The sequence below is a fragment of the Psammomys obesus genome, unplaced genomic scaffold (assembly GCF_907164565.1).
Source record: "Psammomys obesus unplaced genomic scaffold, mPsaObe1.curated_primary_1811, whole genome shotgun sequence".
Taxonomy (NCBI): Eukaryota; Metazoa; Chordata; class Mammalia; order Rodentia; family Muridae; genus Psammomys; species Psammomys obesus.
The window spans coordinates 9,348,105-9,361,865 of NW_026585504.1; the positions used below are offsets into that span (position 1 = coordinate 9,348,105).

Genomic DNA, 13,761 nt, shown 5'->3' on the forward strand with positions numbered 1-13,761 from the left:
ACCTCTGTTTAGGTTAGAATTTAAACTCAGTATTGACTGCAGATGCCTCTTACATACCCGTATGTCAGACATTTTCATCAGTGTTTTTCCCGATAAAAAGCATTTCAACGCAGCACTAAGTATTTTTTTTTATAGATCTAGTCTGTTTTTTTAATTATGTGTATTGGTGGGGGAATGTGTATGGAGTTGTGGGTATCTTCAGAAGTCAGAATAGACTGTCAGATACGTCCTCTTCAAAAACAGTGTGTACTCCTAACCACTGAGCCATCTCTCCAACTCTAGTATTTTATTATGAAAGGATTTGTTACAGAAAATTTGGAGGTATTAAAAATAAAAGAAGAACCCCGACACCCAGATGTAACTAGGGTAGTGAGCTTCCTTCTGCCTTCTGTAGAGGGCCGGCTACACTGTTGGATGGTGTCATTCTTTACTATTTATTTTACACAGACATTTCTTCTTACGGGGTTTTCTGGGAAATGGTAAAATTGGTATGAAAAGATGTTCACTACACCACGTCTGTCCTTTGTCCTGCTTAGTGAACACAATGTTGTTGGCAGTTAACATACTAAAGTCTGTAGACTTGGGGTTTTTTTTTTTTCTGCAGTAACTTTTTTTACTGTGTGTTTTAATTTCAAAGTAATATATATATATTTGTTTCTTGGTTGGTTTGGGTTTAGGTTTTGACTGTTTTAGACAGGGCCTCACTTTGTAGTCCGGGGTGTCTACATTGAGCTCAAATGTAGTCCCTGGATAGCCTTGGGCTTTCAGAAACCCCCCCCGCCTTACCCTCCTACGTGCTGGAATTATGAGAGTCTGGCACCATTCCTCAGCTCTTATTTGTATTTTTAATTAAAACAATTTAAGACGTATTTATGCTCACTGGGAGGTTTCTATAGTGACTAGAAGGCCCCTTGAAGAAGGGGAGTTACAGGTTTGTACTAGGAACTGAACTCCGGTCCTCTAGAAGAGCAGCAAGTGCTCTTAACCACTGATCTACCTCTCTAGGCCTCATAAACAAAAGTGGGGCTGGAGAGAGAGCTCGGAGTATGTATGAATTGCTCCTCCAAACAGCTCATTTTGCAGCACTGACTTCCGAGAAGCTCACAACTGCCGGTAGCTCTGACACCAGGGGATCCTTCACACACCTCAGGGCATTCCTGCTCTCACATGCTCATAGCCACACAGATACATCATTGAAAACAGAATAAATCTTAAAACCAGGGGGGCAAGAGAGACAGCCTAATGGTTGGGAATAGTCACTGTTCTTGCAGAGGACCTGAGTTCAGCTCCCAGCCTCCACATGGTGTCTCACAGTGGTCCTTAACTCCAGTTCCAGAGGACCCACCATACAGGCACACATGCAGGTAAAACACTCGGACATACAAAATAGAAAGGAGTAAGTAGGAGAACAAGTGTCTCAAGTAAAATGAAAAGTCCTTCTTGAGCTGCCCTGCCCTTCTGCCACTCTCCTAGGAGGGACAGCCACCTGGGGCAGTTTGTGTGTAGCCTCCAGATCCTCTTCTGCTACCGCACACTGGAAAGAGTTGATTATTTTAGAGTTGCTATGTACAGAAAAGCACCAATACTGCATTTCTTTGGAGATCTGCCCTTTTTTATGTTTCTCTGGTCTCTTCTAGCATTTCTTCTTTTCTCTTTCTATGATGTTTATTGAGAGAGGGGATGGTGGGAAGATATGGAAGGATATGTTTGCATGTGTGTGCGCGCGCTGATTGTTTCAGTGGCTCTCATAAAATTATAGCTGCCACACATTATTAAATTTTGTTTTGTTTGTTTTTGTTTTTAAAAGGTTTCTCTGTAGGTCTGGCTATCCTGTAGACCAGACTGGCCTTAGACACAGAGATTAGCCTGCCTCTGCCTCCTGAGTGCTATTATCAAAGATATGCACCACCACTACCTCCATTAGTATCAACTTTTATAACACAAAGTAGACTTATTCTCTTTATTATCTCTATGCACAATCATTTCTGTATGTACCCTTTTTGTTGTTTTGAAATAAACATAGAGGAAGTAGAATAAAACAATTTATTAATGCTACTAATAATTTAGTTCATTGTAATGTCAGATATCTGTGTTGCGTACAAGGATAATGATAGAGGTTAAACGTCCTATTCCAAAATTCAAAATGCTCTAAAATCTGAGATCCAAAGGTATGGTGGTTGGAATGAGAATGGCCCTCATAGGTACGTGTGCTTGAATGATGGACCATCAGTTGGTGGAACTGTTTGAGAAGGATTAGGTGTGGCTTGTTGGAGGAGGTGTGTCATTGTGGGCAAACTTTTCAGAGCACCATTCCCAGGAAGCTTTTCCTCTGCTTCCTACTGTGGATTAAGATGGGAGCTCTCAGCTGTTCCTGCCTCCATGCCGTTCCTCCACCGGCATGGACTCTGGTTCTTTGTAGGAGTTGTGTATGTGAAATATAAGTTAATTTCATGTTTGAATCCTATTCTTAAAATGAGGAGGCAAATATACCAAAATTAAAAAAATTTTTTTCAAAGTCTGAAACACTTCCGTTCTCAACTATTTCAGATAAGGGACTGAGCCCGGGGCCTCACACATGCCAAGCCGGCACTGTGTGTTTAGCCATATCCCCATTTAATGGCCCTGGTGGCCCTAGTATCATAAAGTGCAGGCGTCACTAAGTGCTGGAGCACTTGATTTGGAGTCTTTCCTTTACTCTTTTTCTGAGTACTTCAGTTCCATTTGTTTGACTTCACCTGAAGCCAGAGTCCTAATTACTGTAGAGTAAGTAAACGATTTTTCCCTCTAGAGAGAAAACAATGAGGCAGAATATAATGTCGTGATGGTAAGTACTCTGTGTCTCTCTATTAAGTCAAGTGGAATGAGGTTCGTGCAGGAGCTTCAGACTGGCCGCCTACTCTGATGGATAGCAGGCTCTCAGCTTGTTGACGTCCAGTGAACACTTTGTCTGTTAATGTCACTAGTGCTTGTAGTTATTTTTAGAAGTCACAAGCTGTAAGTCACGAGTGGGGATACAAAGCTACTTAAAGTGCCTGTTTGAGGATCAAGAGCTACAGTTACTGAGGCTGATCTATTAGGCAGTTTTCAGAGATCAGCTCTAAACAAGTAGAGCTTTAGAAATGCCAGGTTAGCTGGCCCAGTTTCAATGGACAACTCTCCAAACAGATTGCCTATTCACAAATGTGAAATACCAGTTTTGTCAGTTACTTTTATTGGCTGTGTTGATTTGTTGAGTTCTTACCTGCTTGACCTTGTGTGTTTGTGTATTTCTATATTGTTTCTACTGAAAGCTTGGAGAATAGAAAGTAGCCTTGGTAACTTTTCAGTTAGTGGACTTTAAAATTGTTTTTTGTTGTTGTTTTCTTTTGGTTTTGTTTTGCTTTGTTTTGGGGACAGGGGTGAGCATCTCATTGTGTAATCCAGGCTGGCCGGAACTCGGACTCCTGCCTCAACCTCCTGCCTACCAGGGTCACAGCTGTGTACTGCCATGACTGGTTAATTAATATATCTATATTTAGAGCTGGGATTATAGTGCCCAGTGTGATACCTAAGAATTAGGAAAGCAGAAGCCTGTTATAATGCTGGGCACATAGCTCTGCCTCTTCAGGGCGGTTGCCAGGGTACACAGATCACAGAGAAGAAAAGCACCGCGTCTTCTCCAGCCCCCGCCCTTCCCTTCCCCTTGCCTCAGGTCTCCCACAGCTCTGGCCTTCTGTCAGAGGCCCTGACTGTATCTTTATGGGCATGTCTGTAATTTTAAGTTCAATCAAAATTAACTATTCCACAACTTCACCTTATGTCTCACGATGTGGAATGCTTAATGCTACCTATCTTGATCAACTTTTATTTGTTTTTAAATGCATTGAAGTTTGTTGCTTATTTTTATGATGTTAGAGAAGGAATTCAGGATTCCCACATGCTAAGCAATCCCTTTACATCTCCATCTCTTGGATTTTTTTTCTCCGTTAAGAGCATGAATCTGCCTTAATCTAGGTGTTATCTTTGGCAGATAAAGGACCACACAAATGACTAGGACCTTTATAACCGTGGTCGCTGACAGGTGGCTCTACTGAACGCGTCCCCATTGGTTGAGGTGCCTGTCAGTTGAAAGCCCCAGCTCAGAGGCACTCCTATCTGGCAAGTCCAGAAATCCCATGTGGAAAAATCCCTCCTTCTTCAAACAATTAAAAATAAATTAAAAAACAAACAAACAAACAAAAAAAACCAAGTATTTAGAACCCATTAAAGGGGGGCATTTATATTGATGGCCTTTCCGTCTTCTACTCCTCAATAACAAAGAAAGGAGAACATGTATAATACTGAAATCTAGCCATTTATTGGTCTCAAAGTCTTTGGCAATTTTTACAAAGAGATTGTATTTTTTTTTTGTTTGCTTGTTTTCAAAGGAGTATGAGTGTATTCATGTGTGCATGCATGTCTGTTTATGAATGTGCATGTTTGTGTGCATGAGTGATCATGCATGTTTGCATGTGTGCATGCAAGTGTTTGTGTGTGTGCCTTGAAATAGAGTCACTGTGTATCCCTGGCTTTCCTAGAACTTGCTATGGAGACCAGGCTGGTCTAGAACTCATAAAGAGATCTGACTTCCTCTGTCTCTCAAGTGTTGGAATTAAAGGCAGCATTGTGTATTGTTCTTAATAAGGTTATAATGTAGCAGAGCCAGCCTGTGTTTTCACACTAACTTCTGGAACCATTTTTAACTTTCCACTTACATAAGTGCACACTGCCACAGATAGTCTTATTTTGAAATGGAATTCCCACTGATAATATTCACACTGGGAACTATGTAGAGATTAATGGATGATCCAAAAAAAAATGTAGTATTCGTATGGGTCATAAATCCTATAATTCATCCTTCTGAAAAGTTAAACATGATGTTGACCCAGGCAGTGTTGCAAAAGGAATGCTTGGTTCTGTAAGGTCACCTTTTTAAAGGTTTGTTTTTGTTATTTTTAAATTATGTGTACGTGTGTGGGTGTGTGCATATTAGTTCAGGTACGGTGGCCAGAGGCGAGAGATTCCTCTGGGGCTGGAGTTACAGGCTGCTGTGAGCTCACCAAAGTGAGTGTTTGGAACCAGACTGAGAGCAAATGCTCTTAAATCTCTGAGCCATCTCTCTAGTCCCAAGATTACTCTTTTGTTTTGTTTTGTTTTGTTTTGTTTTGTTTTGTGATAAAGTCTCTCTATGTTACTCTGGCTGTCCTACAACATACCATGCAGACTAAGCCGGCCTGCCTCTGCCTCCTGAGTGCTGTAATAAAAAATAAGGGTGGTAGGGCCGTTAAGAGCACTGGCAGCTCTTCCAGAGGATGAGGGTTCAATTCCCAGCACCCACATGGCAGCTCACAACAGTCTCTAACTCCACTTCCAGAGGATCTGACACCCTCACACCAATACACATAAAGTAAAATTAAAAAATATATATATACATATATATATACATACATACATATATATAATAAGCTGGGCAGTGGTGGTGCATGTCTTCAATCTCAGTCCTTAGAGAGGCAGAGGCAGATCTTTGTGAGTTCAAGGGCAGCCTGGTCTACAGAGTAAGTTCTGGGACACACAGCAAAACCCTGTTTGGAAAACAACAAAAACCAAACAAACATAAAATAAAAAAAGAGGGTGGTGGTAGAGGCGGCTGGGGAGATAGTTCAGTTGGATCTGGAGGGGAGGCGAGGGGGAAAGGAACAGGGAAAAGCAGAGGGAGGGGAAGCTAATCAGGATATACTGTATGAGAAAAGAATCTTTTTTCAATAAAAGGAAAAAGGGGGTGGAGTGGGGAGATAGCTCAATCAGTAGACTGCTTCCTGAACAAGTGTGGAGGTGTGAGAGTCCAGCACTCATTTAGAAAGCCACGTGGGGGGCTGGAGAGATGGCTCAGAGGTTAAGAGCACTGGCTGCGCTTCCCAAGGTGCTGAGTTCAATTCCCAGCAACCACATGGTGGCTCACAACCATCTATACTGAGATCTGGTGCCCTCTTCTGGCATGCAGATATACATGCAAAGAGAACATTGTATATATAATAAATAAATCTTAAAAAAATAAATAAATAAAGCCACGTGGAAGGGCTTGATGCACTTGCTTTTAATCCCAGCACTCGGGAGGCAGAGGCGTGTGGGTCCCTGTTATTCAGGCTTACCTAGGTCTACAAAAATGAGACTCTGTCTTAAAAAATTAAAATAAAATAAAAGTTAAAAAAAAAAAGAAAGCTAAAGTCAGTGGGGTACATCTGTGAGCCCAGTGCCAGGGAAAGTGGCAGGATGGGTTGTAGAAGGAGGAGGATCCCTGGGGCTCTGTTTCTGGTCAGCAAGCTCCAGGCTCAACAATCGTACTGGACTGCTCTCAGAGCTTAGGCGGAAAGGCGGCTGAGGAAGCTAACTGCGCATATCCATGACCCCGTGTACCCGGATGCGCAACAAGCATCCACACTTGCAAAACACACAAACAGAACACCGAAACGGAACACTTCTGCCAAGCTAATGAAGCCTGGGAGGCGAGTTTAAAGTTTGCATTTTCTGATATCTTTTATTTATGCCTAGGTGATGGACCACCTGGACTATTCGACAAATGAAGAAAACCCTGTCGCTCCTGATGAGCAGATTATACAGCAGTAATTTCGTGGACCTACAATGATGTGTTATTGATTTTCTACAATTAGAATTTGGCTTTTTTTTTTTTTTCCTTTTTCCTTTTTTTTCTTTTTTTGGCGTTTTGAGACAGAGTCAGGACTGGCACTTAAAATCCTCCTGCCTTTGCCTCCCAAATGTTTGGGACTATAGCTGGCAACACTGTGCCCAGCAAGTTTTAAATCAAAGTTTGAATTGAAAATTGGCCACGTATTTTTTTGCCAATCCATATTTTTATGAGCCGGTAGCATCTATAGTGAAAGTACATTTTCTTTTAATTATCTTAAAATTGTGCCTTCACAATCAACTAAAAACATAGGGTTTGTGCAGTTTTCAAATGTATTATATACATTATATTTTTATAAAAAAAAAAAAAAGCCACCCTGACCCTTCCCTGTACTTGTCTCACTAAAATACTTCTCCAGAATCTAAGGATAGATCATGTATAGCTGTCAAAGCAAATTTCTGAGTGGATGTTTTTGTAAAATATTTATGCAAATCTTATTTCCTCTAGAGAAATAACTACTTTAGGCTGTGCAAGAAGGCAGTTCAGCAATGAAAATTGGTCTTTCCTTCATGCAGAGGTTTTAAAAAATACACAAGGAAACATAGACACACCCCTTTATCGTTTAAAATCTTTGTTTGCTTTTATTTTTATTTCATGTGTATGGATGTTTTGCCTGTGTGCATCTGTCTGTGTATCACACCGATGCCTGGTGCCCATGGAGACCAGAGGAGGCTGTTGGATCCCCTGGGGCTGAAGGTACAAATGGCTGTTAGCTACCACGTGGTGGCTGGGAGTAAAACCCAGGTCCTCTGAAAGAGCAGCCAGTGCTCTTAACTGCTGAGCCATCTCTCCATCCTTGTAGTTTAAGTTTTTCAAAACTTGTAACCCTTGTTTTAAACTTGAGAACCCAAATTACTTCTGGCTGCATGTGTATTATATTAAACTATATTTCAGATAGAAGGAAACATAATGTATAGAAATAGTCATTAGAAGGACACAGAAACTGAATCTGGTTTATATCAGTACAGCATTTACTTGAAGATACAGATTAAACTCTTACACTTACACTTAAGTTTTTTTTGTTTTTTTCTGATCTTTGAAATTTGATTCTATTGATTAAGTAAAGTTTCATCCTTTAAATGTTTTTCTTATCTGACTCGATATCATGTATAACTTGTTGTTTGCCTTGAGCACCCCGACAACCCCACGTCATCACCCCCTAGTTTCCACTCCTTTTGTGCCCAGACAAGCACTGAGGCTAAGTGTGCTGTCAGTCATCACTTTTCTCACACCCAGGACGAGCCATCAGACCAGTTAGCTAATCACTTTGATGGTTTGCAACTTGAAAGAGATTATTTTCTTCTCCTCTTTTGTGAAATCTCAGGTGTTTTTCTAGTTTTAGAGGTGAAGTTATCTTTTAAAAAAATTTTTTTTAACAGTTTCTCTGACAAAGTACCAAGTGACAGACAAGTCATGACAAAAGCTCAGGATTTTGCATTTCTGTGTAAACAGTGCACACAATAGGTGAACAAATCCAGTCTTTCGTGTTAAGGCCAATTCATCTTATTCAAAGGTAAAACTGGTGCATTGAAAAAACGGGTTAGACCTTTGATATTTGAGCTAAAGTTCACACTAAATGCTTTTGTTTAACTGTTAACTTTTGCTGAGTAAATGACAGAGACGCTCCTGGCAGCTGCTTCTTTCTGCTCGGTACAGGTGTGGGCTCTTTCGTTCACAGCACAGAGCTGCCTGACTAGAGACAAGTGCCACTCTACAATCCTAACTGTACTTTCTCTTAAAACGTCAATAAAATCTTTGCCAAGATACAGCCGTTTCACTAACATACGCATCCTCATTCAAATCTGTGACATTCAAAAGCGCCAGTTACGTTTGTATGAAGACTGTTAAAATTATCCTTTTAAGAACTGCGTTGAGATAAGTTTTCAAAAGTAATTTGGTTTCATTAATTTGTAACTAATATTTTAATTTCTTAACCTAAACTTTGTTCCAAAAAAAAAAAAAAAGAAAGAAAGCATTAACACGTCTACAAATCTGATTTCTGAATTATTTGAAGCAAATTCTGTTTTACCCAACTACCATCATTGTAATTAAAGTCTTACATATGGGCTGGAGTGCAGCTCAGTGTTGGAGTACTTGCCTAGCATTTTCAAAGTGCCTTCCCCTAGAACTGCCAAGGAAACAACTTACGAAGCAGCTATAAATAACAAAAATTTCCTAGAGTCTGTATCCTTACTGCCAATTTCATATGTATTTAACTCGTAGCAACAGAGTTGAAAATAGCCCCATAGAGAAAATGAAGTACAGAAATACTTTGTGTTAGAAATCAAAATGAATAGATACCAGAGGTGAAAATCTGTTGTCTTTTCCTCTCTTGCTTACCTAACACCAATAACTTTTAAGAGATAGAGATATTGGATTTTTTTTTCCTTGAACATGCTTTAAAAACAAAGTATGCTGTATTTATTAGTAAATATTGCAAAATAAAATACATGCTAGAAAGTTTCATACTTCTGACTTATCAAATAGAAATCGCTGGGGTTTTTTTGGGGGGTGGTCATTTTTTCAAGGCAGGGGTTCTCGGTGTATTCCTGCTTGTCCTGGAACTTGCTCCATAGAGTAGACTGGCCTAGAACTCGGATCATGCCTGCCTCTACCTCCCAAGTACTGGAATTAAAAGCGTGTGCCACCACTACCTGGCAAAATCATTGATCTTAAATGCATTTTCTTTTCACCCAGCTTACAAGTTCTACTTTCACCAGCAATTCCTTTATAGTAGAATGTGATTTAATACCCTTTTGAAGGAGGATACTTTTGTTCCATATGCTGCTAGCATTCATGTATCTTAGTTACATGTGCATACAGGTTTGGGTAAAATGGCATATTTATAATAAATAGTGAGCGTTCTAGTTTTGTTTGCTCTTTCAATGCCCACATTTTTTAAAACTATTTTTCAGTCATGGGGCCTCTAATCCAGGGCTTTGCACATGCTGAGTAAGGGTCGTGCTACTGAGCATCAGGCCCAGCTACTCAATTTCTGCCCTGGGTAGACGTGGGATTAGGTTTACATTTGTTGGAAATATACCTGGTCTGTTAAGCTGATTCTCTAGAACTTCAGCTTGATTCCAGTCAGCAGAGTTTCAGAGCTGGGAGTTGCCCAGCTGGCTGGTAGAATACACTGCTTCGAGAGGCTTTTGCAGTTTTCTGTGAATAAGAAAAATAGGTTGAATCAACTCGTGGTCGCAGTACATGACCTGTTCACCACGTGGCGGTTTTGACGAGGCATTAAAAGTACTATAAACTTTGAAATTTACAAGAAACACCTAAAGTCTGTCTAGCTGGTCTGCAGCTTCCCAAGAGAACAAGTGAGTGCAAACTCAGTAGCTTTTGTCTAGTTTTTTCCCCTTTTACATTGTACTCAAATTAGTACCTTTTTAAGAATACGTAATTGGATTTTCACTTCTTAGATGATTGGTTTGTATATGGGATTCTTTTTCTAACACTTTTCTATGTAAGTGAGTGTAAACTGATATTTTTATAACACTATTAGACTTACTATGGAACATGATTTAAAACTTAATTTTTTGGAGTGTTAATTTAGTAAATTAAGCTCTTTTCAATATGTGCCAATCTGACAAGATTGTGTTGAATTTACTGTAGTGTTCAATAAATTCTATTTTAAAATAAAAATTTGAATGTGTTTTATTTTGTATGGCAAAAAAAAAAAATCATTGAAAATGAACCAGTAGCACACTAGATGATGTCCATATGTCATGTACACACACAAAGGAACAACGTGAAATTTTGCTGTTATTCAGGTTTGAAAATTTATTTTTAAAATCCAGATTTCATAGGTGATACTTACTAGAAAATTCTGTCGATACCTAACAGAACTGGGTAGAGAGTTACTAACATATATGTAGACTCCTTTTGAGACAGGAGCTTACCATGTAACCTGGGCTGGTTTGCAACTCTAGAGCCTCATGCCTCAGCCCCTGGACTGCTGAGAAGACAGGCTTGCACTACCACACACAGCAAGATCTTCTAGTTGAGAATATCTCTCAGTCTTTAGCCCAGTCCAGCCTGAACCTTGATCTGCGGCTGGGGCTGGTTTTGAATGCAGATCTTACGGCCTTCACCTCCCGAGCACTGAGATTATAGCTCTATGCCACTCTGCTGGGCAGCAGCAGGCATGTTTGGTTTGATTTGATGAAAGTGTCTCACCTCAGGGCTGAAGGGATGACTCAGATGTCAAGAGCACTTGCTGCTCTTGGAGAGGACCCCAGCACCAACATTAGGAGGCTCACCACTACCCAGAACTTCAGTTCCTGAGAAATCGAACATCCTCTAACTTCCATGGGCACCTGCACACGTGTACATAAACCCAACACAGGCACACGCACATCCCACATCACATCATTAAAAATAAATATTTTGAAAAGTATCTCCTGTTAGGACAAAAAGATGGCTCGGGAATTAAATGTGATCCCTTGATTCCTTCGTGGAAGGAAAAAAACACTGTAAAATTGGGCTTTGACCAGGTGGTGGTGGCTCTCAACCTGTAATTTCAACACTCAGGAAGCAGAGGCAGGTGGATCTCTGAGGTCCAGGCCAGCCTGGTCTACAGAGTGAGTTTTAGGACATCAGGGCTACACAGAAAAACCCTGTCTTTGATTCCCCCCTGCCCACTCACAAAAGGGTTCTCAGACTTTCATACATTCAGCGTGGTGCTTGCGTGCTCATACATAAATTATATGCGCAAGACAACAATAATAAAAATAAAAAGCATCTCATCTCTTAGCAATGCCCCAGGGGTTTCCACTGCCGCTGTTGTACTGTTTGATTTTTCTCTAGTGCTAGAAACAGGCCCTCATCACTAGGCAGGTACTCTACCTCTGAGTGCCATTCCCAGCCCTGTACTGTCTTTGATAGAGATTGGCCTACATACGTGCATATAGTCTTGAAATGATGAGAATTCTTTTCTTCCATGCATGCCCTGATGGGGAGGAACTTTATCCTACTGGTCCAACTAGCTGGAAAGATATGAGTACTTTAGAAAGAGAGATGGCTAGGGCATGGGGTGGGGCGGGGGGGGCAGGGAGAAGAATTTTGCTCCACAACCTGGATCCTTGTAGCTTTTTGCATTTTCTACTTTAGGTTTAAGTGTTAGCATCAAGTGTTCGAAGCACGAATCATAGAAGCCCATTGTTATTCTCTTATTAAGGCACTCATATTAGACTAGGCGGTGTAGCTCAGTTTGTACAGGGCTGGGCTGTGGGTTTGATGCACAGCGCTGTTTTAAAAAGTATTCGTGCTAACAACAGGCTTATTCATCGCTTCTAAAGATTGAAAGGTACGTGGCAGAAAACAGTTAAATGTATGTGGTGTGAGTTAAGAGAGAAATAGTCAACTGTGAGATCGTTTTAGGTTTAGATAAAATTAATTTATGTCCTCTCAAAAATTACATTTGCTTGAAATTGATCTTATTATACTAGAAAATGGAAAACAAAATCTGATTTTATATTAAGGTCATTTCCGTTTTTTAGAATCCTACGAGGTCTAGAGTCTTAACATTTCATCTTTTTGTTGTTGTCCCAAATGACCCAGGTCAAATTAAATTAAAAGTAAGGGCTGTGGGTGTAGCCTAGTGAAATAGCTTGTTCTTGATATGTGTAAGACCCTTGATTTGCTTCCCAAAACTAAAGTCAATCAATCAATCAAAAGTAATAATGTTTAAAACCCCAAATGGCCAAAATAGAATGCACCGGAATTATTCTTGCTCGGTGGTCTGAGTGAGAATGGTCCTCACAGGTTCGTGCTTGAATGCTTGGTCCCCAGTTGGTGAAACTGTTTGGGATGAATTAGGAGGTGTGGCCTTGTTGGAGGAGGTGTGCCACTGAGGTGGGTTTTGAGGTTTCAGAAGCTCAGTTCATTCCTAGCATCTCTCTCTCTCTCTCTGCCTCTTGTTTGTGGGTTGGGGTGTGAGCTTGAAGCAGTCGCTCCGGGGTATGCCTGCCTTCCTGCCTCCCTCCCTGCCTGCTGCCATGCTCTCGGCCACGATGAGCGTCCACTCACCTTCTGAAACTGTATGTGAGCCTCCAATTAAATTCTTCTAGCTGGGCACTGGTGGCGCACGCCTTTAATTCCAGCCCTCAGGAGGCAGAGATAGATGGATCTCTGAGTGTGAGGCCAACCTGATATGCAGAGTGAGTTGAAGGACCACCAGAGCTACACCGAAAAGCCCTGTCTTGAAAAAACAGAAAAATAAGACAAAACCACCACCACCAACAACAACAACAAAACACCACTTTCTTCTACAAGCTGCCTTGGTTATGGTTCCTCTTCATCACAATGTAAAAATAACCAAGACACAGGTCTCACTGTATCACCCAGACACAGTGATAACTCAGAGATATTCAACCTTGGCCTCCTGAGTGCTGATATTAAAGGTGTACACTACCCAACACCCCAAAAACCTTGTTTTTAAAGCAATCCAGAACAATTATCAGAATAAACAGCATTAAGTGTAAAGCCAGATAATTAAGTTTAAATAGACTTACCTGTTCTTAACTTCTTACTATTCCTTTGTTTAATTTTTAATTTTTATTTTATGTTTATTCACTTTGTATCCTAGCTGTAGCCCCCTTCCTGTCCCCTCCCAATTCCACCGTCCCTCCCTCTTCTTCTCCTATGCCCCTCCAGACTTACCTTTTTATATTTCTTATCTTTTGAGTTTTCTCAAAGACAGGATGTGCTGATGTGAATAAATGATAGTTCACTATTAGAACTACCAATTAATTTTAAAATGGGTAGTGAAAATTAAAAATCAGTAGCAGAATTTTATGATCCCTAATGTCTCAAAATCAGTCACAATTGGGCGTCCCTGAATTTTAAACAGTTAAGTCTCTGTCTGAGACTGAAATTTAGGTGTTTTAAATACAGATTAAATTTTTACACAAACTGTATCAGGTCTCTTTTTTCTAATTCTCAGGAAAGAAATAATGTGATTTAGGGATAGCTACATCATTAAAATTAGTTTAATCAAAAATAGGAAAATAATAGAGCTTATTATATTGTGATGA

The 13,761-nt window shown here is 40.3% G+C and overlaps 1 protein-coding gene across 2 annotated transcripts in view; it reads left to right on the plus strand.

Annotated features, from left to right (window-relative positions):
* Sppl2a (signal peptide peptidase like 2A) overlaps positions 1–8,483 on the plus strand; it is a 35,057-nt gene extending 26,574 nt beyond the window's left edge. For both annotated transcript variants that reach the window (XM_055618937.1, XM_055618996.1), the window contains one exon: positions 6,568–8,483. In XM_055618937.1, coding sequence (XP_055474912.1) covers positions 6,568–6,642 — 75 coding nt within the window. In that variant the 3' untranslated portion in view covers positions 6,643–8,483. The remainder of the gene's footprint in view (positions 1–6,567) is intronic.
* Positions 8,484–13,761: the final 5,278 nt, after the last annotated feature.